The following is a 25,320-nucleotide window of genomic DNA, read 5'->3' on the forward strand; positions in this document are numbered from 1 at the left end:
AATAGAGTTGATGAATGATTATGCAAATTTTGTATGCAGCTTGAGAATAGACCAATCAAATTCCTTCTTTTGCAGGATGCGATTGGTGCATTTTCAAGTCGCATAAATTTGCATGCAAGGCATGCATAATCCTGCATCAACTCTGAAAATTTGCATCTCGTTAAACATCCCTAGCTGCTACCATTGGCTTTGCTACTGTACCTTCATCACTGCGATTCTTGGACGCAGATTCGTTCACAGAAAAAAAAAAGAATGCTTGCTGCATATTTTCACAACACGCATCAGTTTCCCATGTAAGGGCAGGTTTTCATTGACATGCAGCCTCAGTTTCCAAAACAGATGCCGCACATGTGCTGATGCGTATTCACCTCCAAATAGCTACATTCGTGCCATGCACGGCTATGGAGATTTGGGTGCGTTGTGTGAAAAACTGGCTGCATTTCTTTTTCCCACATGGTAAACTGTGGCGATTCGGTAGCAATAGAAATGGGCCCTAATGATTGAATGATGAACCCTAGAAGCATGCAAACATTCGCAAAAAAATCTGCATAAAACAATGCAAAAATATGCAAACAAAAAAAAGACTGCAAATTATTAGCAAACTGATTAACACAGTGCCGGGCATACCGCTAACGAGGTTAAAGGACATCCAAAGTGACGAGAAAAACAATTATATCTATCCTCTTTCTCCTAAAAATGATTTTTTTTAGATATCCCTCAATTTTATTTTATATTTAAATCTAGTTTTTAAGTTTCTACTGTTTCAATGTCTCTGCTCAATGACACCGTCATTGAAGTACGCTAGAGCTCAAATCTATGAGTTATTGACCCTTTTTTAGCTCTTTCTTGCTCCAGGAAGCCATTTACTGACAGGAAAGTATTTTATGGCTCCAATTACTTATCAGTGAGGGTTATGTTATAGTCTGACCCAGTTCAGACCCAGATAGAAACTGTCGCTTGCATACCTGATGTTAAACTCTTTCAGGCAGAGAAAGAAAAAAAAGGAACATAGCCTAGTTATTTGTGCTCTTGACACTGTACATACACATGTCTATCTTATCAGGTCACCTCGGTTGTCCTGTAAAGAAATTTGACTGCAGCTTCATAACAGAATGGGTGCCATGTCCGATTTGGAAACAGACGTGGCACAGAGTGGAAACCGGTCCTTAGCTTGTTCAGCACACAGACTAAGGTGATAGCACAACAGGGATATAAAAAACAAAAAACACCATAGCTGAATTCCCTCTATTCCGTGCACAGTGCTGACATCGTCAGCAAGATGGAAGCCAGCTGGAAGAAAGAAGAGACAATGGCAACTAACTGGGGTAACTAAGCTTGTTGCAGACTTCCCCTTCTCACACGTCTGACCTAAAAATCATCATGTTACTAGTTTCTGGAAAGATCACAGACCCGTTCCTTACCTCGTTTGTGAAGCCAACCTTCTTTTACAATTGCTACTTCATTCATAATGACGGCAATGTCTCTCAGTGGGCACTCCTCACCAAGATGCCGATGGGAAACGTCTAGCAGCACAGGTACGATATCTGATAAAAGACGAGGAGACAAATAAACAAGCACGCTAAGTGTTTATATAACAAGCATGACACAGTGTATGTTGTAACAGCGACATATGGCGTGTGAGGAGCAGCTTGCCGCTGTGGTGCCACAGAACACCGCCATTATGTCATCACTTCCCCAACACCTGACTGGAGGCACCCCCAGGCAAACATGACACCAAACAGAACCACTCAAGCGTCACATGACGGGATAAGGCAAGAAGGGAGGGAGAAGAATCCGCCAATTCATACACACAACCTGCATCATTCATACACCACCAGCTCCATATTCCCAACACCCTAGAAATGCAATTTATCATATATACTGTGCATGGACCAGATTTCTCATACAGTTTAAAGGGGAAACAGCTAGAATCTTAAAGGATACCTTTGACATAACACAAATAGAAAACGGAAGGAGCAGGTACGTGTCGTGGGCTCTACCCCCCCCCCCTTCTTAATTTGTTTTAATGGCCCACCGCTAAGGTATCTTTTAATGCAACAATTAGGCGCTGTAGTGACATATAGTAGAATGCAGTAATTCAATATAATTATTTTTACCTTAATTTAACCTTCCTGGCGGTAAGCCCGAGCTGAGCTCGGGCTATGCCGCGCAGGAAGATATCTCAGCCCCTGGTGGGGCGATTTGCACACTTTAAACTGCTGTACGCGCAGCTAGCACTTTGCTAGCCGCGCGTACAGCTCAATCGCCGCCGCTCTGCGGTGATCGCCCGCACGCAGCGGCACAAGAGGGCCCCCCGCCAGAGCCCTGCGCTGCCCGGACCAATGAGTTCCGGGCAGCGCTATGGGCTGGATCGGAGACGTCTGACGTCAGGACGTCGGCTGACGTCCTTTCGATCGTCGCCATGGTGACAGGAGAAGCCAAACAGGGGAGCGCGTTATATACGCGTTCCCCTGTTTGCTTTTGATGCCGGCGACGATCGCACTAGAGGGACACATGCGCCCTCTAGTGGTGTTTCATGTAGCTACCACTCTGGTAGCTTTACATGAAACAAAAAAAATAAATAAAAAAAAAAAGGATTTTTGCCTAAGTGGCAAAAAAAATTAACCGCCAGGAGGGTTAATCATCCTGATCTCAGCATCAGAAACACTTGCTGTATCTATATATTACTGTTTATTATTGAAACCCCGCCCTTCCAGTGATGCTTAGCCTGGGCTGTTAAGCTGTGCAGACTCCCCGCCCCAGAATATTACTTGTACTGGCTTTGGAAGACTGTGTACACAAACATTTTGTAGAAATGCACCGGACAGGATTAAAGGGGCCCATACACTGGTCGATTTCATCCATCGATCAATTCTATAGAATCGATTAGAAACCGATTCTTTCAAATCAGCAAATCGATCGATTTGCTGCCGATTTCGATTGATTTGATCTATCTGACAGGATGGAAAAGGCCCATAGAGTTGCATTGGATCTAATGGTGCAATAATGCATTTAGATAGATTTCCAATAAATTCCTGTCAGATTGGACTTGACAGGCATCTGACAGAAATCTATCCGATGGTTGAATCTGCTGCAAATCTATAAGTGTATGGCCACCTTAAGGGTGTTACCACCTGTGATAAATTTCAGGATGTAAATCAGGGAGAGGAAAGATTTTACCAAGGGAAAACACTGACTAAATACTTTTTAAATGGATATTGTAAAAAAAAAAAAAAAAAAAAAAAAACACACAATTTTATTAATTGCATTACTTTCACTATAGTTCCTCTTTAAACACATTATATGATTTAATAGTCACATGACCACAGCTTCTAATCATCAAAAAAAACATGTAAAGTGGATGCATCTGAAATGTGTTTGGATAAAGTGAGAGAAGTTATAAACCCATGCTAAGCTTTTATGGCCACTGGATAAAATGCAACTCAGGCCCAGTGCACACTGGGCGGATCCACCGGCCGCATCCGCTTGAAAATCCGCGTGGCTAATGTATCTCTATGGGCTGGTGCACACTGACGGTTTGAGGTTTTTAGCAAGCCACAAACGTGCCTCTTGCTGCACGTTTGCGGTTTGCTTAAAACCTCAAACCGCTGGTGTGCACCAGCCCATAGAGATACATTAGCCACGCGGATGCTGATGCAGATGCGGCCGGCGGATCACATACAAAATCCGCTCGGTGTGCACCCGGCAAATATGGTCTCTCTGCTCCCAAAACCGCTAGCGTTTTGACGATCTGCTAGCGGTTTTGGTGTGCACTGGGCCTCACTTCCTGTTGCTTCTATGGCTTTAATAAAGGACACAATGGCCTCAGTTCACTAAGCTTATCTCCTGTCTTTAATAACTCTTCTAGAGTTGTTACCATGGTGATAAGGCATGTAGTATTCAGGAAATATTTTACCTCAGGCAAACCTAATGTTAACTCTTCTGTCTTTAAGTTAACTCTTCAATCCTTAAAATAACTCCAGCGTTAAAGACAGGCTGTTCATTAACTGCATGTGAAAATAACTACAGAGGAGGTAAATTAACTACAGAAGAGGTAACGTAAGGAATGAAGAGATAAGATAACTCTCTCACTTGTGGAGTTACGTTTTCTCTTGCCTTATCTCCACCATGATCTTAGTGAATTAAGGCCAATATATTTTGGAATCACCACAGCAGGGATACAAACAGAAATATGGAGGGTGGGAGGTGGGGGAAGGTCATAAGAGAATAGATCTGGAATTAAATCTGTCCAGAAGGGACACAGACATAATTAAACTGGTGATGGTTCTAACCTCTATCTAAGAAAAAAAATTGAGGGTGGAGTGTATCCTACCTAATAATAAGCAATTGTCTCTGCGTCCCATGTCCCTGTGTGTTTTTTGTTGTTGTGTGCATGTGCAGGGACGCAGAGACAGTGAGCTGAGGAAAATGAAACGCGGATGGGGCCAGGAGGGGCGTGGTGTGTGTGCGGTGGGCGCATGCGCCGGTGACAGACCTAGAGCCCGTTTTTAAACAGGCTTAGGTCACTAGTACTCAATAGGATGCTAAAAATTCCAGCTCAAGAGCGCATGACAACATCTTGCGCATCGCTGTACAGTGTCTATGGTCTAGACACGTAAATGTCCCTCAGAGGAACACACAATCAAATCGCTACCATAGTTATATGTCCATTGTAGTCAAATGTAGGGGGTAGTCAAAGTGAGAGTTATATGGAGGATGCCACATTTATTTCCTTATAAGCAATACCAGTTGCATGGCTGTCCTGATCCTCTACCTCTAATGCTTTTAGCCATAGCCACTGAACAAACATGTGCAGATCAGGTGTATCCGACATTGTCAGCTCTGACAGGATTAGCTGCATGCATGTTTCTGGTGTGATTCAGACACTACTGCAGCCAAATTAGCATGTTGCCAGGCAACTGGTATTATTTAAAAGGAAATAAATATGGCAGCCTCCATAGTCTTCTCGCTTCAGTTGTCTTATTTTAGTATGGTTTTGGGATGTGAAAGGAAACCGGAGTGCCAAGAGGAAACCCAAACAGACATGGGGAGAGCATACAAAAGATGGCCACTAATGGTCCAATCTTTTTCACCCAATTTTACCAAATCTATGTAGTAGAAGGGTAAATGGAGTCAGAATACTGAATAGATCAATTAGGTCGTTCCCTTATATTACATAGAAATGGTAAGATTGGATGAAAAAAAGATTGGATCATTAGCGGCCACCTAAACTCTGTGCAGAAAGAGCTCTCATCTTATGGTGCCCATACACGGTACAATAAAAAAAACACGTTCAATTTTCCCATTTATTCAACCAAAACGATCGAATCCAATGAAAGTTTAAGGCAGGGAACAGACTTGACTGTTTTCGTGCGCATTTTCTGCACAGAAAAACTGAGAACTCATGTTAATCAATGGGCTAGTGCACACATGATGTTTTTCGCATGCAGAAAAAAAAAAACAACTGACATTCTGCATGATCACTGCACATTTTGTCAGTTTTCTCTCTCAATTACATCAGCTGCTGTGAAAAAACGTGCACGTTTTCCTGCATAGAAACACACTTGGTGGGCAGAAAAACGAGCGCAGAAAACTGAAAGACAAGTGCGTTCCCTGCCTCAAATAATTTTTTTTTTTTTCGATCAAGAAAAAAAATAAATAAATAAATAAAAAAAATCGATGATCCCATTTTTTCAATAAAAATACAATCAGACATGGTGGAAAAACTGTATATTCACTCTAACAGAATACCGGTAATTGAAAAAAATTATCTAATCGAAAAAAAAAAAAAAAAGAATTTTTTTTTACCATGTATGGGCACCTTCATAATATCAATCAACTTAAAAGGGACTCCGAGCACCTCTCATGGGTATGCCTTTAAGACTCCGACCAGTACTGTAAAGTACTTAAAGATGCATACCCTTCTGTAGCTTGTGCTCTCCTCTTTCATTTGATGCCTGAATCTACCAAATAGTTTTCCTACAATTTCAATTTAAAAAGTCGCAGCAGCCATCTTTGCTATGTTATAACTTCCGGGTCACCCCTGTCTTCTCTGTTAGAGAAGTGCATCACTGAATGAAGCAGGAAGAGGAAGTGACACGCATGGCCATTGCAAGAGGCTCCTCCAGATGGGTCATAGCATGACTTAGTTGGAAGTCGTCTGGCTTAAAGGCATACCCATGAGAGGTGCTCGGAGTCCCTTTAACCTCCTTAGCGGTAACCCCGTGCTGGACACGGGGTAAGCCGCCGGAGGGTGCCGCTCAGGCCCTGCTGGGCCGATTTTCATAATTTTTTTTTTGCTGGACGCAGCTAGCACTTTGCTAGCTGCGCCAGCACCCCGATCGCCGCCGCGCGCCCGATCGCCGCTATCCGGTGCGGCGCGCGCCCCCCCCAGACCCCTGCGCTGCCTGGCCAATCAGTGCCAGGCAGCGCCAAGGGGTGGATCGGGTCTCCCAATGACGTCCCGACGTCGCTGACGTCGGTGACGTCATCCCGCCCCGTCGCCATGGCGACGGGGGAAGCCCTCCAGGAAATCCCGTTCTTTGAACGGGATTTCCTGATCGCCTATCGCCGGAGGCGATTGGCGGGGCTGGGGGGATGCCGCTGAGCAGCGGCTATCATGTAGCGAGCCCTGGGCTCGCTACATGATTTAAAAAAAAAAAAAAAAATTAAAAAAAAACTGCTGCGCTGCCCCCTGGCGGTATTTTTCATACCGCCAAGGGGGTTAAGAATCAAGGCTTCACCCCTCTCCCTCAGGGGATCTAGCGCTTGCTGAGCTGATCATGTGACTTCACAGCTCCAGCGCTCAGCCAGTATTCCTCATAGTGATGGGAGCGTCCGCTGAGAGCTTTCAGAGTTTCTGCTGAGCCCCTCCTACAAGGTTAGTGTGAACCCAGCCCCACTCGCCTGCAGTAAACATTTCCCCAAAAGCTGCTCCTTGTTTCTTCCACATATTAAACACATTCAATAGAAATCATTTTTTCCTCATAAACATTGCTGCATTGTTTTTGTTTGGTAGAGCATTCAAGTGCTTTATCAGTAATGAGTGGTAGGAAAATTATACAGGCTTTGTGTTCCATCAATAGCCCGCATGTAGTGTATTTGCCTCATCTTGCAGCTGGTGGCTGACACTGAGCGCTTGCTGCTTAATCTGTTGTCTTCGAGCTCTTCACCCCGCTAATTCAGGCTGAAGAAACGCATAATATTCCTCAGACATCAGGCAAGAAGCACCAACATTAAAAAAAGAAAAAAAATATCTGTGATAAATACTTGCAGAGCTTTAATGGGTTCTTAAAGGACATCCGAGGTGAAAATGAACTGATGAGATAAACAATTATATCTATCCTCCATCTCCTAAAAATGACTTTTTTAGATATCCCGCAGTTTATATTTAAATCTAGTTTTTACAGTTTTATTGTCTCCGCTCAGTGTTACATTCATTGAAGTGTGCGAGAGCTCAAATCTATGAATTAACAACCCTATTTTAGGTCTTCTTTGCTCTTAGAAGTCATTTATTGACAGGAAAGTGTTTTATGGCTGTAATTCCTTATCAGTGAGGGTTATGTTATAGTCCAACCCAGTCCCGATCCAGACAGAAACTGTTCCTTTCATACCGGATATTTAACTCTTTCAGGCAGAGAAAGAAAAAAAAAAAAAGGAACACAGCCTAGTAATTTCTGTGCTTGGAACTGTACATACACATGTCCGTCTCATTAGGTCACGTCACCTTGATCACGTGACTGTCGCTGCCACTTATCACCTAGCAATAGATCTGTGCGAGGAACATGGAATATAATTTTGCCTTCTTAAAACAAGAGATTTGTGATAATTCAGCTTTAAGTGAGCAACTGTTTCCCATGATGCATCACTCCTGAATATACAACATGTGGGAACCACAGTTGCTCAGTTTAAGCCGACCTGAACTCACAACTTCCTCTATACGATAAGACATAAGCAACAGCATAATAACCTTTAAAGAAAAACATTTCTTCATTACAGTTGGTACAAATCCTGCAATAAATCTGCAGCATGTCTACTTCCTGCTTCCATTGAAGCAGACATAGGATGAAAATCCTGTTTTTACAAATTAGCTGCTCTGCGGTGGAAGTTACATGACACAGCTACTTGTTATTAGTCACAGATGAGGCGGGGGAATTAAGACAGGCTAAACTCTCTAATACATTCAGTACTAAAGATGTTGCCATTTGTGATAAATTTAAAAAAAAAAAAAAAAAAAAAAAAAAAAAAAATGAATGAATATTGTAAAAAGCCATTTTATTCATTACTAGTGACCTTAGCCCGTTTAAAAATGGGCTCTAGGTCTGTCACCGCTGGGCACCCGACTGCCCACCACGGCGCGCAACCGCCCAGCCGGCCTGCCCCTGGTGCGTCTTGCGTCCTGTCCCAACGGCTGTCAGTGCAGAACATGCGCAGAAGCGCAAAAGCACAGACACAGGGACACTTGCCTTTTATTAGGTAAGATGTTATTTTGACTACAGTTCCTCTTCAAGTTATACCACTTTACAGCACTTCTTATCTGTTAAGCAGTGGATTGCGTGCAGCACAATGCCATAGTGAGGAGCTATATTTACAGTGGCCAAGCTCGCAGTGTTGAAAACTGTGCACATAAGCAACCACAGATTGGTACACAAAACCACATCCTGATCACTGGGGTCTATGTTCCCCAATACCATGAAGACACAAACCCCAAGCTCAGAAAACACTGAAAAAGTAACCACTAAGCCTTAGCAAACTGAAAATGTGTCCAACTCTCCTGGAGCCCAAGAAAAGACAAGCAACCAAGCTGCTTATTTTACAGTGGGATTGTCACCATAAAAAATCTAATTTCAACAGCAACTGGTCTGAGTGTATTACGTGATAAAGATGCTAATCCTGCATTCAAAACGTGTTATCACATACCTTAGGAGCACTGGCCCTTTAATTGCCAAACAGTTGCATGCAGGGGGTCTTTTTATCTATAATAAATTCCTCTTCCCTTTATTTTCCCCTCCTTCTAATGACATAAGACATGCACTTCCTAGTATAGACCTCAGTGGGAGTGTCTGAAGACTCTGGGAGGAGGGCAGGTAACAACTACACAATTAGCAAGAGGAGGAGAAAAAACAAAAAAAGTGAGGAAGGAAATTATGTCAGGATGTCAAAGGTAACCAAGATGGAAACTGCCTAGGATTCTCTGCTTTTCCTTTATAAAAGTCACAGGGATCAAAACGTGGACGGTGCCATATATCTGTTATGTAGGTAGAACTAGTATTTATCTACTTATATATGGGTTTATTATTTCTAGGTTAGCATCTGTGTTTTTAAAGCAAACCTGTGACGGGAAAAGTCATAGCCCCTTTAAAGTCATAGCCCCTGAACAAGCATACAAGTCAGGTGTTTGAACTGAAGAAAGAGGGATATGGAGGCTGGCATATTTATTTTTAAGCCATACCAGTTGCCTGGCTCTCCTGCTGATCAGAGGCAGAGGCTTCTAATACTTTGAGGGCTCGTTCCCACTATCGCGAATCTGCATGCGTCCAACGCATGCAGATCCGCACATGTAATGCAAGTGGATGGGCCTGTTTCCACTGTAGCGTTGTTGAGGTGCGTTTTTTTCAGCGTGAAAAAAACGCACAAAAGAGCCAACGATTTCGCCTGCGTCGGGAATCCGTGCGAATCGCCGCTAATGTATTTAATAGTAAAAACGCATGCGTTTGTTACATGCGTTTTTACCCGCGATTTCGCGTGCGATTTCGCACCTTTTTCAATTTTATTTAGCCCTGGCAGTGTCATGGTTAATTTCGCATGGCACCCTGCCATGCGAAATCGCATGCGAAATCGCGGGTAAAAACGCATGCGGAAACTCATCCGCATGCGTTTTTACAACCGTCGGAATGTGGCCGAAATCGCGTTGCAACAGTGGGAACGAGCCCTGAGCCACAGAACCTGAACAAGCATGCAGCAGATCAGGTGTTCCTGACATTATTGTCAGATCTGACAAGGTTAGCTGCATGCTTCTTTCTGGCGTGATTCAGACACTACTGCAGCCAAATAGACCAACAGGGCTGCCAGGCAACTGGTATTGTTTAAAAGGAAATAAATATGGCAGCCTCCATATTCTTCTCACCTCAGGTGCCCTTTGAGGGCTGGTGCACACCGAGCGGCTTTTTCAGCGTTTCTGCAGCCGCTTGCGGCTGCGGATCCGCTTGGTCAATGTATCTCAATGGGGTGGTGCACACCAGAGCGGGAGGCGTTTTGCAGAAACGAAAAATGCCGGGGTGAGGCATTTTTTGGATTTCGAATGCGTTTCTGCCTCAATGTTAAGTATAGGAAATACGCAAACCGCTCTGAAAAACGCCTGTTCAGAGCGGTTTTGCCGGCGTTTTTGTTACAGAAGCTGTTCAGTAACAGCTTTACTGTAACAACATATGAAATGTACTATACTGAAATCCGCTGCAGCAATCCGCAAGACGCTAGCAAAACGCCATAGAAAAATAAGAAAAAGCGCTTCAAAATCTGCTAGCATTTTGCGGATCTGCTAGCGGTTTTTGGTGTGCACCAGGCCTAAAAGGACATCCGAGGTGAAAATAAACTGATGAGAAAAACCATTGTATCTAGCCTCAGTCTCCTAAAAATAACTTCTGAAATCTATTAGAAATCTGTTCCTAAAGTGTGGTACACATCAGATAGATTCCTGTCAGATTGGACTTGACAGACATCTGCCAGAAATCTATCTGATGGTCGAATCTGCTGCAAATCTATAAGTGTATGACCACCTTTATGCTATAGTCTGACCCAGTCCCGACCAGGGCAGAAACTGTCACTCGCTTACCTTTTTCAGGCAGAGAAAGAAAACAAAAGGAACACAGCCTAGTTATTTGTGTTCTTGTCACTGTGCATACATGTCACCTCTGTTGTCCTTTAACCTTCCTGACGGAGGAGGGTTAAACTTTGTTTAAAGAGAACCCGAGGTGGGATTTAATTATGTTAGTGGGGCACAGAGGCTGGTTGTGCACACTAACGCCAGCCTCTTTTGCCCCATGGTGTGCCTCCAGGACCCCCCTGCGCGCTGCTATACCCTCCGCAGTGCTAGCGACACACAGTGTGTCGCTAGCACAATGTTTACCTCTGCCTGTCTGTTCTCCGCCTCCTCCGTATCAGCGCTACCCGCCCGCGTCACTTCCCTCCAATCAGCGGGAGGGAAGTGACGCGGGCGGGTAGCGCCGATACGGAGGAGGCGGGGGAGCGGCGCTAACAGACAGGCAGAGGTAAACATTGTGCTGGCGACACGCTGCGTGTCGCCAGCACTGCGGGGGGTATAGCGGCACGCAGGGGGGTCTTGGAAGCACACCATGGGGCAACAGAGGCTGGTGTTAGTGTGCACAACCAGCCTCTGTGCCCCACTAACATAATTAAATCCCACGGCGGGTTCTCTTTAACCACTTTATCCACCACTACAGTATATCTACGTCCTCTGTGACTTCATCTAAGCCACGAGTCAGTAGATATACGTCTTGTAGCAGAAGCAGTGCTGTGCAGGATTGGGCTTGCTCCTGTGCACATTTCTGGCACTATCTGATGCATCACTAATTGGTGAACAGTAATAAATGTTTCCTGAGCTAATGAGATTGATTTTTACCATTAAAAATACCTTTATTTTCTCAGTTCATAGTGAAAAATCCACGCTGTAGCATTATTTCAGAATCAAATATCTTCACCATAAATTGTGACAGGAACATAATCTAAGTTTTGTGATAAGCAGTAAGAATAGCCAAACAAAACTTGTGTTTTTTTTTCTCTACAGTAGCGCTTTTTATTTTAAAACTGGAATTGGTAAAACTGAGAAATTGTGTTTTTTCTATTTTTTCCCATTAAAATTAATAGAAAACAAAAATTGTTCGAGAGCAAACATGACATACAATGAAAGCCTAGTTTGTCTTAAAAAAAAAACTATATATTTCATTTTTGTGTCATAAGTAGTGAAAAAGTTCTTTCTGATTAAAGTGAATGTTTACCGCAATAGAACAAGATGGGACCCACTACGACCACACACACACAAACCAGAGGGAGCCAGGAATCCACAAAGCTCATATGGACATCATGAAGAAAAAGGTTCCGCTGCACCAGAGGTTGGGTCACCCAACCTCTGGTGCAGCGGAACCTTTTTCTTCATGAATGTTTACCCATTCAAAAATAAAAAAGTCAGATACTCACCTAAGGAGAGGGAAGGCTTGGTCTTAATGAGCCTTCCCTCTCCTCTCCCGGTGCCCGGTCCCGCGCAGGATCCCCGTAGCAGTATTCGACCAGTTCGGTCAAATACTGCCACTTCCGCTGCCGAAGGGATGTTTCGGAAGCCTTCGGGAGCACTCAGGCTCCCGAGGACGGGGCCGCTCCATAGTACGCATGCGCGAGCGCCCTCTATGACGCACTCGCGCGTACGTAGCATGGAGCGGCCCGTCTTCAGAAGCCCGAGTGCTCCCGAAGACCTCCGAAGTCCCTGCGGCGGCGGACGCGAACGGGGGAGCCAGCGCAGCACCGAGGGCACCGGGAGAGGAGAGGGAAGGCTCATTAGGACCGAACCTTCCCTCTCCTTAGGTGAGTAACTGACTTTTTTATTTTTAAATTGGTACCCATTGGCTTTTAAATAAGGACATAACTAAACTGTCAAAACTGCTCTGGTCCATAAATGGGAAAATAGGTCTGGATGCGAAATGGTTAATATAGTGGAAGCCCCAAACTTTTGAAAAGTGTGATGAGGCGTTCAATCACACCCTGGATTGGCCAGGTCCTCTTCTCTTCCTGTGTGATAGTTTGTACCCCTGACCCGTGTAAGCTGTAATTTGTACCCGCTGCTTACTGGTAAGTGGCCCATAATGTCCTGACACGGCATAAAAATAATAAGTTGTGCCAGGATTATACTGTGTGCTGCGGAGATCTCAGCTGCCACTTCCTACTGCAGATTGTAGTAATAAAATGGGAGGGGCAGATCTGGCACAGGCTTTATCAACCATCAAGGAAGGGAAAGTCTTCACACAATCAACGGCTGTTTTGCAAAAAAGGTTTGTGTTTACAGTTTTAAAAATTCAGAGCGTTTATTGTGTATTTGGTTCTCCTAAAATGCTTGTCCTGATTCCAACTGCCCTTTTTACAAATGAAGCCAGCTGACTACTAAGAATTACCTAGACCAGGGGTCTCAAACTCGCAGCCCGCGGGCCATTTGCGGCCCTCGATACAATATTTTGTGGCCCTCGCCTGCAAAAGCTTCCTTATAGTTCGCTTCAGTGCTCCCAAGTAATCCGCCACATCCCCGCCGCTAAACAAGGGCTGCAGAGCCCCCATATCGCCTGGGGGGCAATCCGCCGGCATTTCCTGGAAGGGGCAGAGCTTTCAGCTTCAGCTCTGCCCCTCCTGACGTCAATCGCCGCATGGATCGCCGCCTCTCCCCGACCCTCTCTGTGAAGGAAGAGTGAGAGGGGCGGGCAGAGGCGGCGATGCGCCGCGATTGACGTCAGGAGGGGCAGAGCTGAAGCTGAAAGCTCTGCCCCTTCCAGGAAATGCCGGCGGATTGCCCCTTGGGCGCTCTGTAGCCCTTGTTTTGCGGCGGGGACACAGTGGATTACTTGCAATGGGAGCACTGAAGCGAACTATAAGGTAAAATAGGCAAAATAGTTCGCTTCAGTGTGAATTTGATTTCAAAATAAAAATCAATGCAAGGGACGGGGGAGTGCTGCTGATTGTGAAATCCCTTATGCGGCCCAGCCTCATCCTGACTTTGCCTCCTGTGGCCCCCAGGTAAATTGAGTTTGAGACCCCTGAATACTCTCCATGCATCAGGCTCTGGTCTAGACAGAAGAAACAGCTACAGCAAAGTGCCTGTTATCCAGAACTCAGGCAACTGGAAGTCACAACTAACCGGCATACCTGAGAGAATATCGGGGATAGTGCTAGTGCTGGGGGTTTACAGGGCATTAACTACTTACTGAGCCTCCGGGCGACAGCTTCTACCCTTCCTCTAGAGCCTAGTGGCTTTCCGGCATCCATGCCCGGCTCCCGCTTCCAGGTCAGGTGACATGCTGGGAGCCGTACAAGGAGAACGTTGGAAAGCTGATACCGCAGGTGCTACAGGAAGGATAAAAGATGCCACCCGGAGGCCGGTTGCTCAAGCAACTGGCAAGCACTTGTATCCGGCATCAGGCAATCCCCACCAGTGCTGGATACTGGTGACCAAATGCAGGGAGCTCCTGACCTGTGAACGCCTGCCAATATGAACCTCCAATCCGCCACAATGTCTGGGACTCCCTGTGCTGTGCCCATGAAGAGGACACAGGGGGACACAAAGGGGCATAGAGGAGGACACAAGGGAGACACAAAAGGGCATAGAGGAGAACACAAGGGGGGCAGAGTGACACATGGGGACAGAGTACACAGGGAGACACAAAGGGACATAAAGGAGGACAAGGAAGAGAGGCGAACACATGGGGGGGGGGGGGGGCAGGAGGACACAAGGGGGACACAGGAGGTACAAGGGGGCATAATCAACAAGATGCCCCTTCACTATGGATGCACCAGGTTTAGCATATATTTTTTTTCCTCTGGTTTTTGTCCTCTAAACCCAGGTGCGTCTTATGGTCAGGAGTGTCTTATAGTCTGAAAAATACGGTATATGGAGGCTGCCATGTTTCCTTCCTTCCTTTCAAACAATCCAATGCCTAGCTGTCCTGCTGATCCTCTACCTCTAATACTGTTAGCCATAGACCCTGAACAAGCATGCAGATCAAGTGTTTCTGACTGATAATTTTATCTGATTAGATTAGCCACATGCTTATTTCAGGTGTGTCATTCAGACACTACCGATACCAGAACGGTCAGCAGGACAGGCAATTTGCATTATTTAAAAGGAAATAAGTTTGGCAGCCTCCACATCCCTAGGGGCCCGTTATCACTGGGGCGATCAGTGGGCATTTCCTGCTATACGCTAGTGTAATACTAATAGCAGCGATCCCACTGCTGCGATTAGCGACAATTGCAAAACAGCGATTCAAAAGCGATCGTGATACAGTGCTTGAAAAGCGCAAATCGCGAGTGTACAGCGATTTTACCGCGCTAGTTGCACTAAAATCACCCACGCAAATTGCGACTTAGGGGGAACAGGCCCTTACACTTCAGGGGTACTTTAAGAAGGCAAATGCAGTAGCAACACACACAGAATTCAAAATGTTTTGTGTCTAAATAAAAGCAAAACAAAAAACAGAGCGTACAACAACAAAAAAAAGTTAAAAGGTTTGTGATTTAAAAAAAAAACAAACAAAAAAGACTAAATTTCCTGTGAACCAAAGATCGAATGGGAGTAAGGGCTTGTTCACACTATGATGGTTTATGTATTATTTTTTTTAAGCGCTGGCAATTTTAGAAATTGCCTTAAAAGCACTTGTGCAATGATTCCCTATGAGAGTGTTCACACATGAGCAGCTCCATTACGATCTGCTTCCAAAGCGCTGCCTGTACCATTTTCTGAGCGCTTTGGCTCAATTAAAGGTGTAGGGATATCGCTAAGCGCTTTGTATTGCAATATCCCCAACGCTTTTTAGAATACATACATTGTATTTAATCTTTTCCGGGTCAAAGAGTTCACTTTCTGACTGATGTCAGGAAGTGAAAATCTCAATCGCTCCTCAAAAGCGCTTACACAAAATTGCCCAACGCTCTGAAAACGTTGGGAATTGCTTGAAAAAAAAAAAAAAACGCTCAGCACTTGGGATTTATAATGTGAACTTAGACTAATAGTGGCTACACTGGTTTAGCATTCTTCATTTACCAATTGGGAAATTAATTTGGAAGTGTGATCACCTAAAAAGCTTGGCTTCAGTAAAGCTAGCCCAGTATAGTCTACTGCCCACGCTCCCTTAATCTTGTGGTGCCCTAGGCCATGGCCTATGAGGCCTTGGCTTAAATCCAGCCCTGAGCAAAATGCAAGTGTTCTGCAAATCGAATCGGAGCACTGCTGTTGTGAAAAGAGCCTTAGATCTGCACACAAGAGCTGAAAGGAGGAAGCCAAAAGACGAACATTTGGGAATTATGCCACAAAGATATTAGTGGGCAATAGAAATGGGTGCGAATAATTACAGTTCCTGTGCAAACTGCATCAACATTGGCCTATCGATATAAACAGAAAGTTCATTTGATTGGCCAAACACCAAGCAGAACTGTTATTGGGCAATCAACAATTCAGGCCACGATGTTCATGCTCTTGAATTGCAGGAAAGACCAGCTTGGATTGGCGACACAAAATGGCGTGACCAGGAAGTAAGCTTTAAAGGACAACTGTAGTGAGAAGAATATGGAGGCTGCCACATCTATTGCCTTTTAAACAATACCCGTTGCCTGGCAGACCTGCTGGTCTATTTTGCTGCAGTAGTGTCTGAATCACACCAGAAACAAGCATGCAGCTAATCTGGTCAGACCTGACTATAATGGGTATCATTCATAAAGAGGCTGTCGGTAGTGCGGGAAAACACCGTTCTTCTCCGCAACCGGTAATTAAGACTTCTGGGTGGGCATTCATAAAGAAGTTGCCTGTTGCGGTAGAAGTGCGGAGGTTTTCTGGAGGAAGCTGGCGGTAGTGTGGCGGAAGACATGCGGAAACATAAAAGCTGCCCGATTCCCTCCGTGCGCTCCTCTGCCTGATGCTGCTTGGGAGGTCCCTCCCATTCATTTATATGTATGCCGCCCGCCTATCGCTACTGTCGAGCAAGCGGTATTTTTCTTCCGGATACCGCTTGCTCTAATCTTTATGAATGGATGTGTTTGTAACTTTTTCTAGAATAATCTAGAAAAACTCCGCACAAGGCGGAAATGTATCGCTCTGTCAGCTTTTCATGCGGAAAGAGCCTTTATGAATGGGGATTATGCTGAGTGGTCGGTAAAGTCACCGGTATTAAGCATTTCCGCATGCGGAAATGCTTTATGAATGATACCCAATGTCAGGAACACCTGATCTGCTGCATGCTTATTCAGGGTCTATGGCTAAACGTATTAGAGGCAGAGGATCAGCAGGATAGCCAGGCAGTATTGCTTAAAGTGAAAGTGTAGACCGCAAAAAAAAAGTTTAAAGGACAACTGTAGTGAGAGGTATATGGAGGCTGCCATATTTATTACCTTTTAAAACAATACCAGTTGCCTGGCAGCTCTGCTGCTCTCTTTTGCTGCAATCATGTCTGAATTAGACCAGAAACAAGCATGCAACTAATCTTGTCAAGTCTGACAATAATGTCGGAAACACCGGATCTGCTGCATGCTTGTTCGGGGTCTGTGACTAAAAGTATTAGAAGCAGATGATCAGCAAGACTGCCAGGCAACTAGTACTACTTAAAAGGAAGTAAATATGATAGCCTTCAAATACATTTCACTACAGTTGTCCTTTAAACTTACCTGGGGCTTCTGCCAGCCCCCTGCAATCGACCTGTTCCCATGCAGCCCCTCACCGATGCTCTGGTCGCACGCCGCAGCTTACTTTCAATTTGCGCAGCTCGGGAGAACTGTGCCTGCCTCCTCGTTCACATTCACGTAACCGGACACGTACTGCACAGGTGCAGTAGAGATTTTCTCATACTGCGCCTGCGCAGAGCGTTCCTGGCTACAGGAATGCGTACTAGGATGCGCGTAGCCAGGGCACATTGGAGGTCGACTTACATGTCGACCTCCCTTACCGGGAAGAAAGGGAGCCGGGGCGGGGGAACAGAGGATCAGTCAAGGACTTGCGTGGGAACAGGTCAACTGCAGAGCCCTGGCAGAAGCCCCAGGTAAGTGAAACTCTGATTTCTTCAGCACTTTACAGTTCAGCTTTAAAAATAAATATGGCAGCCTCTACAGCCCTCTTGATTCAGTTTTCCTTTTAAAGCGAACCTGAACTAAATACTTCCTCTTTGCTCTAAAAAATAAGCAAAAGCATAATAACCTTGCAAGAGAAAACGTTTCTTTGTTACAGCCGATACAAATCCTGCAGCAAATCTGCAGCATGCCTACTTCTTTCATGGAAGCAGATATATTGTTAACATCCTGTGTTACAGATTAGCTGCGCTGCTGAGGCAGCCAGCTGACACAGCTGAGGGATCAAATTACAGTGATTATTAGTCACAGATGAGGGGGAATTAGACAGGCTACACACTCTACACACAGGGTGCATTTCTCCATTTTCCTTCTGTTCTGTGCAGGAGTTCAGGTCCACTTGAACCCACCAGTTTAAACGTGTCCCCCGTCCTCCTATAAAGAACTATTAGGCTTTCTGGGGGCCAGAACCTAGATAAAAAAAGCACTGCTAAGATTACAAATACCATACGGTAGGTATGTGGACTACACGGATTAAATCCCTTAATTACAGCACTGTATAAATTTTGCATGGAGTTGTGCTTTAATACTAAAGAAGAAGACTTTGCTCCTTGAAAACGCATTAAGAATGTCCGTTTACTTTTTTTTTCTAATCAATATCCTCAAACTGGTCATTTGTGTTTCTAATTTCAACAAGTAAATATTTCCCAAGTTAGTCATCACTCACTTGACTACTTTCAGTTTTTAGCCTGAAGGGAAAAGAATACACAAGGTTTAAAAAAAAAAAAAAAAAAAGTTACCTGACAGTCTAACAGATCCAAATCACCAGACAGAAAAATCTTATTAAAAGCACATAGAAAATAAATAAATAAACCTACACATTGCCTAAAGTACAATATAAAGGTCTCTGCACTGTGAAATACAATAAACTACATTAAAAAAAAACAACACTCAAATAAGCATAAATACACTCCACAATGTATGTTTAAAGTGAGTGGGATAAGGAGGCTGCCATATATATTTCCTTTTAAGCAATACCAGTTGCCTGGCAGACCTGCTGGTCTCTTTGGCTGCATTAGCATCTCAAACATGAAACTAGTATGCAGCTAATCTTGTCAGACTTCAGTCAGAAACCTCTAAACTGCATGCTTGTTCAGGGTTTATGGCTAAGGCCCCGTTCACACTGCACGCGTTTCCAGCCGCGTTTTGGAAACGCGTGCAGGTGGCCGACACGCACGACATCAGACATTGCATAGAGTGCAATGTCTGATGTTCACACTGCATGTGTGTGCTTTTTTGTAAAAACGCATGGCTGTCCTATTCACTTTTCAGTGATGGGATCAGCCACGCAACGCACACAAACGCGGATGGCGTGCGTTCGTACGCGTTGCGGTCCGCACGCGTTCCGCACGCATGCGCATCCGCGTTTGTGATGTGAACGGGGCCTAAAAGTATCAGAAGCAGAGGATCATCAGGACAGCCAGGCAATGTGCATTGCTTAAAAGGAAAAAAATATGGCAGCCTCCATATCCCTCTGACTTCAGTTGTCCTTTAACCACTTGATGACCCACCCTTTACCCCCCCTTAAGGACCAGCGTGGTTTTTAGTGATCTGTGCTGGGTGGGCTCTACAGCCCCCAGCACAGATCAGGGTGCAGGCAGAGAGATCAGATTGCCCCCCTTTTTTCCCCACTAGGGGGATGATGTGCAGGGGGGTCTGATCTCTTCTGCCTGCGTGTGGCTGGCGGGGGGGGGCACCTCAAAGCCCCCCTCCGCGGCGAAATTCCCCCCTCCCTCTCCTACCTGTTCCCCCCCCCCGGTGATCGAGGCTGCACAGGACGCTATCCGTCCTGTGCAGCCAGTGACAGGACGTCCCCTGTCACATGGCGGCGATCCCCGGCCGCTGATTGGCTGGGGATCGCCGATCTGCCTTACGGCGCTGCTGCGCAGCAGCGCCGTACAAATGTAAACAAAGCGGATTATTTCCGCTTGTGTTTACATTTAGCCTGCGAGCCGCCATCGGCAGCCCGCAGGCTATTCACGGAGCCCCCCGCCGTGATTTGACAGGAAGCAGCCGCTCGCGCGAGCGGCTGCTTCCTGATTAATCAGCCTGCAGCTGGCGACGCAGTACTGCGTCGCTGGTCCTGCAGCTGCCACTTTGCCGACGCACGGTATAAGCGTGCGGTCGGCAAGTGGGTAAATAGATAATAAGAAGTATGTAATTGCCATAACTTACTACAATCACATGACCAACTGAAGCCCAGAATGAGTGTGGAAATATAGCCAAGGCAGTGTGCAGTCTCCGGCTGCTGGGAAACTACATTTCCCATGACCCTCACTGGGTTGTGGCAAGTGTGGCATTTATGAATTAAGGTACATCAGCTTTAATCAATGAGTCATTATCTGACAGGATTGGTGTAGGATTGGGGACAGATGTTATGTGGTACTGGGAAACCATGATGCCAGCCCAGTCATCTTCCCATAGATGCCATGACTGGACTGATCTTAAAAGGACAACTGTAGTGATAGGTATATGGAAACTGTCATATTTAGTTTCTTTTAAACAATGCCAGTTGCCAGGCAGCCCTGCTGACCTATTTGGCTGCAGTAGAGTCTGAATTAGGCCTGAACGATTTTAGGAAAAGATTGAATCGCACGATTTCTGTCAGAAATTGCGATTTCGATTCAATCCACGATTTTTTTCAAATCAAGCTTTAGCAGGCTGTATGCCTCATTCAGAATTCTACAGACGGGCGCTGAACTGTGATCCTGTAATTCCATTTCCTAAGCCTGATTGCTGGCCACACTATTTTTAACTGACAGGCCCAGCTAGCAATGGAGGGAGAGGGAAAACAAAAAAGAGCCCGTGTGTGGAGGCTCTGAGGTAAAATAAAGAAGTAAAGCTTTACTTGCCGGCTTCTTCCAGCCCCTAAAAGTCTACCTGAGGCAGCTCCGATGTTCTACTGTCCTGCAGAGGGAAACGAGTGAGAGCTGGTGGGCGGAGTCTGATGCCCAGCGCCCGCCCAGCTGATGACACGCTAGGCAGAGGAAGAAGCCAAAAGAGCTGATGACGGAGGAGGAGAGGCGGCGCACAGCGGGAGAATGAAGTTTACAGGCGAACTGCCGGGAATGAGAGCCGCTGAGCTGCTGCGACTTGCCGCTGAGCTGCCAGAGCGGCGAGGGGGAGTGCAGAGCGGGAGGGCGTGGGATATTGTAAAAAAATCGCCACTCTGACGATCACGGAATCGCCGTTTCCGTGATCGCGATTTCGGTTTAAAAACGATAAATCGTTCAGGCCTAGTCTGAATTACACCAGAAACAAGCATGCAGCTAATCTTGTCAGATCTGACAATAATTTCAGAAACACCTGATCTGCTGCATGCTTGTTCAGGGTCTGTCGCTAAAAGTATTATGCTGGGCATACACGGCACGTTTATGCATCGGCGCGTCACCGCTCGTCCGCACGGATCGATTCCCGCTCGTCCCCGCGGGCACTTCCTTCTCAGCGCTTAGTTTTTGCCTATTGTCCACCCGCAGGGATCAAACCGGGAATCGATCCATGCGGTGATCGGACATGTCGGAAATTATCAATCGAGCCATCAGCGACTCGATTGATAAGAAGAATCTGGGCCGTGTATGCCCAGCATTAGAGGCAGAGGATCAGCAGGATAGCCAGGCAACAGGTATTGTTTAAAAGGCAATAAATATGGCAGCCTCCATATCCTTCTGATTACAGTTGTCTTTTAAAGAGAATCTGTATTGTTAAAATCACACAAAAGTAAACATACCAGTGCGTTAGGGGACATCTCCTATTACCCTCTGTCACAATTTCGCCGCTCCTCGCCGCATTAAAAGTGGTTAAAAACAGTTTTAAAAAGTTTGTTTATAAACAAACAAAATGGCCACCAAAACAGGAAGTAGGTTGATGTACAGTATGTCCACACATAGAAAATACATCCATACACAAGCAAGCTGTATACAGCATTCCTTTTGAATCTCAAGAGATCATTTGTTTGTTTCTTTCCCCCTGCATCTCTCATGCACTGAAGTTTGCCTTTGTCTGAATTTCCTCAGTATGTGAAAGGCCAGCCAGCTCAGAGGACGATTTATCCAGCTTGTAAAAGATAAGAGAGAAGAGAGAAGCTGCTCTAATCCTAAATAACACACAGGCAGTGTGCATAGAGGGGCCTGAAAGGGGGAGTTCATAGCAGAACCACAACACTGAAGAACTTGGCAGCCTTCCAGACACAGGCCGACAAGTCTGACAGGGGAAAGATACATTGATTTATTACAGAGACAGTGATAGTAGAAAGTGCTGCAGTTAGCCAGAACACATTAGAATAGCTTTTTGAACTTGTAGGATGATAAAAAACAGAATGCAATTTTTGTTACGGAGTCTCTTTAAGGGGGACCTGAGGTGAGAAACACATGGAGGCTGACATATGCATTTCTTTCTAAACCATGCACATTGCCTTGTCTGTCCTGCCTTTAATACTTTTAGCCATAGCCCCTGAACAAGCACGCATATTAGGTACGCTGACTCAAGTCTGACTGGACTAGCTGCATAAAGTTTATGAAAAACTGCGCCCACTGCAATTCAGTATCCACACCAACCCATTCACTATTCAATATATACATCAACCAATTAACTTTTGAGTCTTCGCTATCAAAAAGTCCACAGTCTGGTTATTGAAATGTTTGTATGACAGCGCTCCTCTTCTATCTCCTCTTTGCCTGCAAAATCAGAATCTGGACATAGTGCATTACTGTTGTTTTGTTTATATCACCACACTCCCAGTGCTAAAACGTGCGTTCACTGGTGCTCCACTCCAAGTGCAAAGGTTCTCCACACCACCCCTATAGGGTATATGCTCACCAGATAATGCTGCTTTAAATGCCAACAAGGTCTCTACTATGAATCAGCCAATTGTCGATTAGGTTTTCAACTCCAGTATGTTTTAATTCAATCCAAGGCTCCCCTGGCGGCTCCGGTGCTCCACTTGGAGTGGAGCACGGGTGAACGCACGTTTTAGCACTGGGAGTGTGGTGATATAAACAAAACAACAGTAATGCACTATGTCCAGATTCTGATTTTGCAGGCAAAGAGGAGATAGAAGAGGAGCGCTGTCATACAAACATTTCAATGGACTAGCTGCATGCTTGTTTCAGGTGTGAGGTTCAGACACTACTGGCCAGAAAGACAAACAGGACTGCCAGGCAACTGGTATCGTTTAACCCCCCTGGCGGTTTGTCAAAATCCGCCAGGGGGCAGCAAATACGTTTTTTTCATGTAGCGAGACGAGGTCTCGCTACATTATAGCCGCTGCTCAGCGGCATCCCCCCAGCCCCTCAAAGAACGGGATCTCCTGGAGGGCTTCCCCCGTCGGCATGGCGACGGGGCGGGATGACATCACCGACGTCAAAGGGGACTCCGATCCACCCCACGGCGCTGCCTGGCACTGATTGGCCAGGCAGCGCATGGGGGCTGGGGGGGGGGGGGGGCGGCTGCGGCGACGCGTATAGCGGCGGATCGGCGGCGATCGGGCACTGCACGCAGCTAGCAAAGTGCTAGCTGCGTGCAGCAAAAAAAAATTATGCAAATCGGCCCAGCGGGGCCTGAGCGGTGCCTCCCGGCGGCATAGCCCGTGCTCAGCACGGGCTTACCGCCAGGGAGGTTAAAAAGAAATCTATATGGCAACCTCCATAGGTCTGTCACCTTCGGTTCCTTATAAATGAAACTGTACCAAAATGAGCTTGATAAGGTGAATGCATGTGCAGATCTAATGGGTGATAAGGACTTGTCTACTATCTGGTTTCTTATTTGCAGTCTGAAGATATTCTAAATCATGTTTTCAATCTCATCAGGGAAACAGGAAGTCCATGGCTCTGGATTTGTCTTTCTCGGTGTACAAGAGAATGACTGTTGGTTCCGCCTAATGTCTGCCCTGCTTCCAACTGTCATTTTACAATTCTTATCTATGATTAAAATATGACTGGCTGCTACAGGCAACAAGAACAAACACTTTGCAGCACTTTATTTCACAGGAAAAGCTGTTGTAAGTTAATGGAAGACTTATCAGTGAAGCCATGAGAAAGTCCATCTCTGTGGCTCATCCTTCAGGTAACAAGCTGAGAGGACTGTGCAGAAAGAATGCACAGGAGCTTGCCAAGCTGCTGTGCACTGTACTGACATCACTAGCATGATGGTAGCAGCAATGTAGGGGCAGCAATGGGAGAAGCAACACCTGGCTTCTGAAGCACAACTTAACTTCCTCTCAGCACGGTGATGAAGTGGTTAGCACTCTCACCTTGCAGTGCTTGAGTGCCTGGCTTTGACCCCAGCTGGCACATTATCCGTGCTGTGTGGGTTTCCTCCAGGCACTCCGGTTTCCCTCCCACATTCCAAAAACATAATTGGCATTCCCCTATATTGACCCTAGACTACGATACAAACACTACACAAAACATACCCTATGGTAGGGGTTAGACTGTGAGCCCCCCTGAGGGACACTGAAGGGATAGGACAATATACTCTGCAAAGCGCTATGGAAGATATCAGGGCTATACAGGTAGTCCCCGGTTAACGAACGAACCTACAGTCCCTATCTCATCCTTAACCTGAATCTGTCCTTAAGTCGGAACATTGTGCTATCTCTGTCCCATGTACCTCATCTGTGCCTTCAGTGTCCCCCTCTGTGTCATCTCTGCCCTCTGTACCTGCTTATACTAGTTTAAAAGCCATTTTTACTTTGAATTTTTTTTATTGATTTTCTCAAAAACGAAACTACTTGTCCAATTTAGGAAAAAATGTTTTGACTTGTTCCCATGGAAACACAGGATCCATGCCGTTCGCATCGGCGGCCCGTTCATAAGTCGGGGACTGCCTGTATAGAAAAAATAAATAATAATAATGCTGATTTTTATGGTGGGCTTCAGGCAACACTGGGCTGCGATTGGGGATAAAAAGCAATTTAGGTGAACTTTTCTCCATGAGATATTTCATTTATGAATTAAAAATTCACTTTAGGTATGCTTCAAAACTGAACTTACATCTAAAGACAGTAATGTTCCCAACAAAGCGCATTAGAGCTCACAGTAGATTTCAAATTGCACGAGTACTGCGATTCTCCCTGCGGTTCTGCAAAAGTCCCTCCTTTGCCCTGTATAGTGATTCCTTTCGGGTAAAATCGCAAAGACACAGCAGACAGTGCTTTAGTGATTGCAATGCTGCTGTGGACCCGCTCCCATAGGGATCCATGGGTGCAGCACTTAGCCAATCGCCGACGATACGCAAACGCTGCAACTTCGCTGGTAGTGGGCTATCTGGCTATCTGTCTGAAGCCAAAATAATTTCCTGTTTTTACTGCCCACTTATGTTAAACAATAAGATCATAGCTGATGCGCCACAACAGCGCGGCAGAACGAGGTTTTATCCTCCCGAAATCCCCGAGGCAAAACGCTCCTCACGCTTCCTGGAGGAGGAAGAGCTTTGCGCTGT

General features: G+C 45.6%; 1 protein-coding gene across 1 annotated transcript in view; it reads right to left on the reverse strand.

Annotated features, from left to right (window-relative positions):
• Positions 1 to 25,320, reverse strand: part of AKT1 (AKT serine/threonine kinase 1) — a 219,802-nt gene that overhangs the window by 183,529 nt on the left and 10,953 nt on the right. Inside the window, exon 2 of the mRNA XM_068254235.1 lies at positions 1,422 to 1,544. Within this exon, the coding sequence (XP_068110336.1) occupies positions 1,422 to 1,467 (46 nt within the window). The 5' untranslated portion in view covers positions 1,468 to 1,544. The remainder of the gene's footprint in view (positions 1 to 1,421; positions 1,545 to 25,320) is intronic.

This window comes from Hyperolius riggenbachi, chromosome 9, assembly GCF_040937935.1.
Source record: "Hyperolius riggenbachi isolate aHypRig1 chromosome 9, aHypRig1.pri, whole genome shotgun sequence".
Lineage (NCBI taxonomy): Eukaryota > Metazoa > Chordata > Amphibia > Anura > Hyperoliidae > Hyperolius > Hyperolius riggenbachi.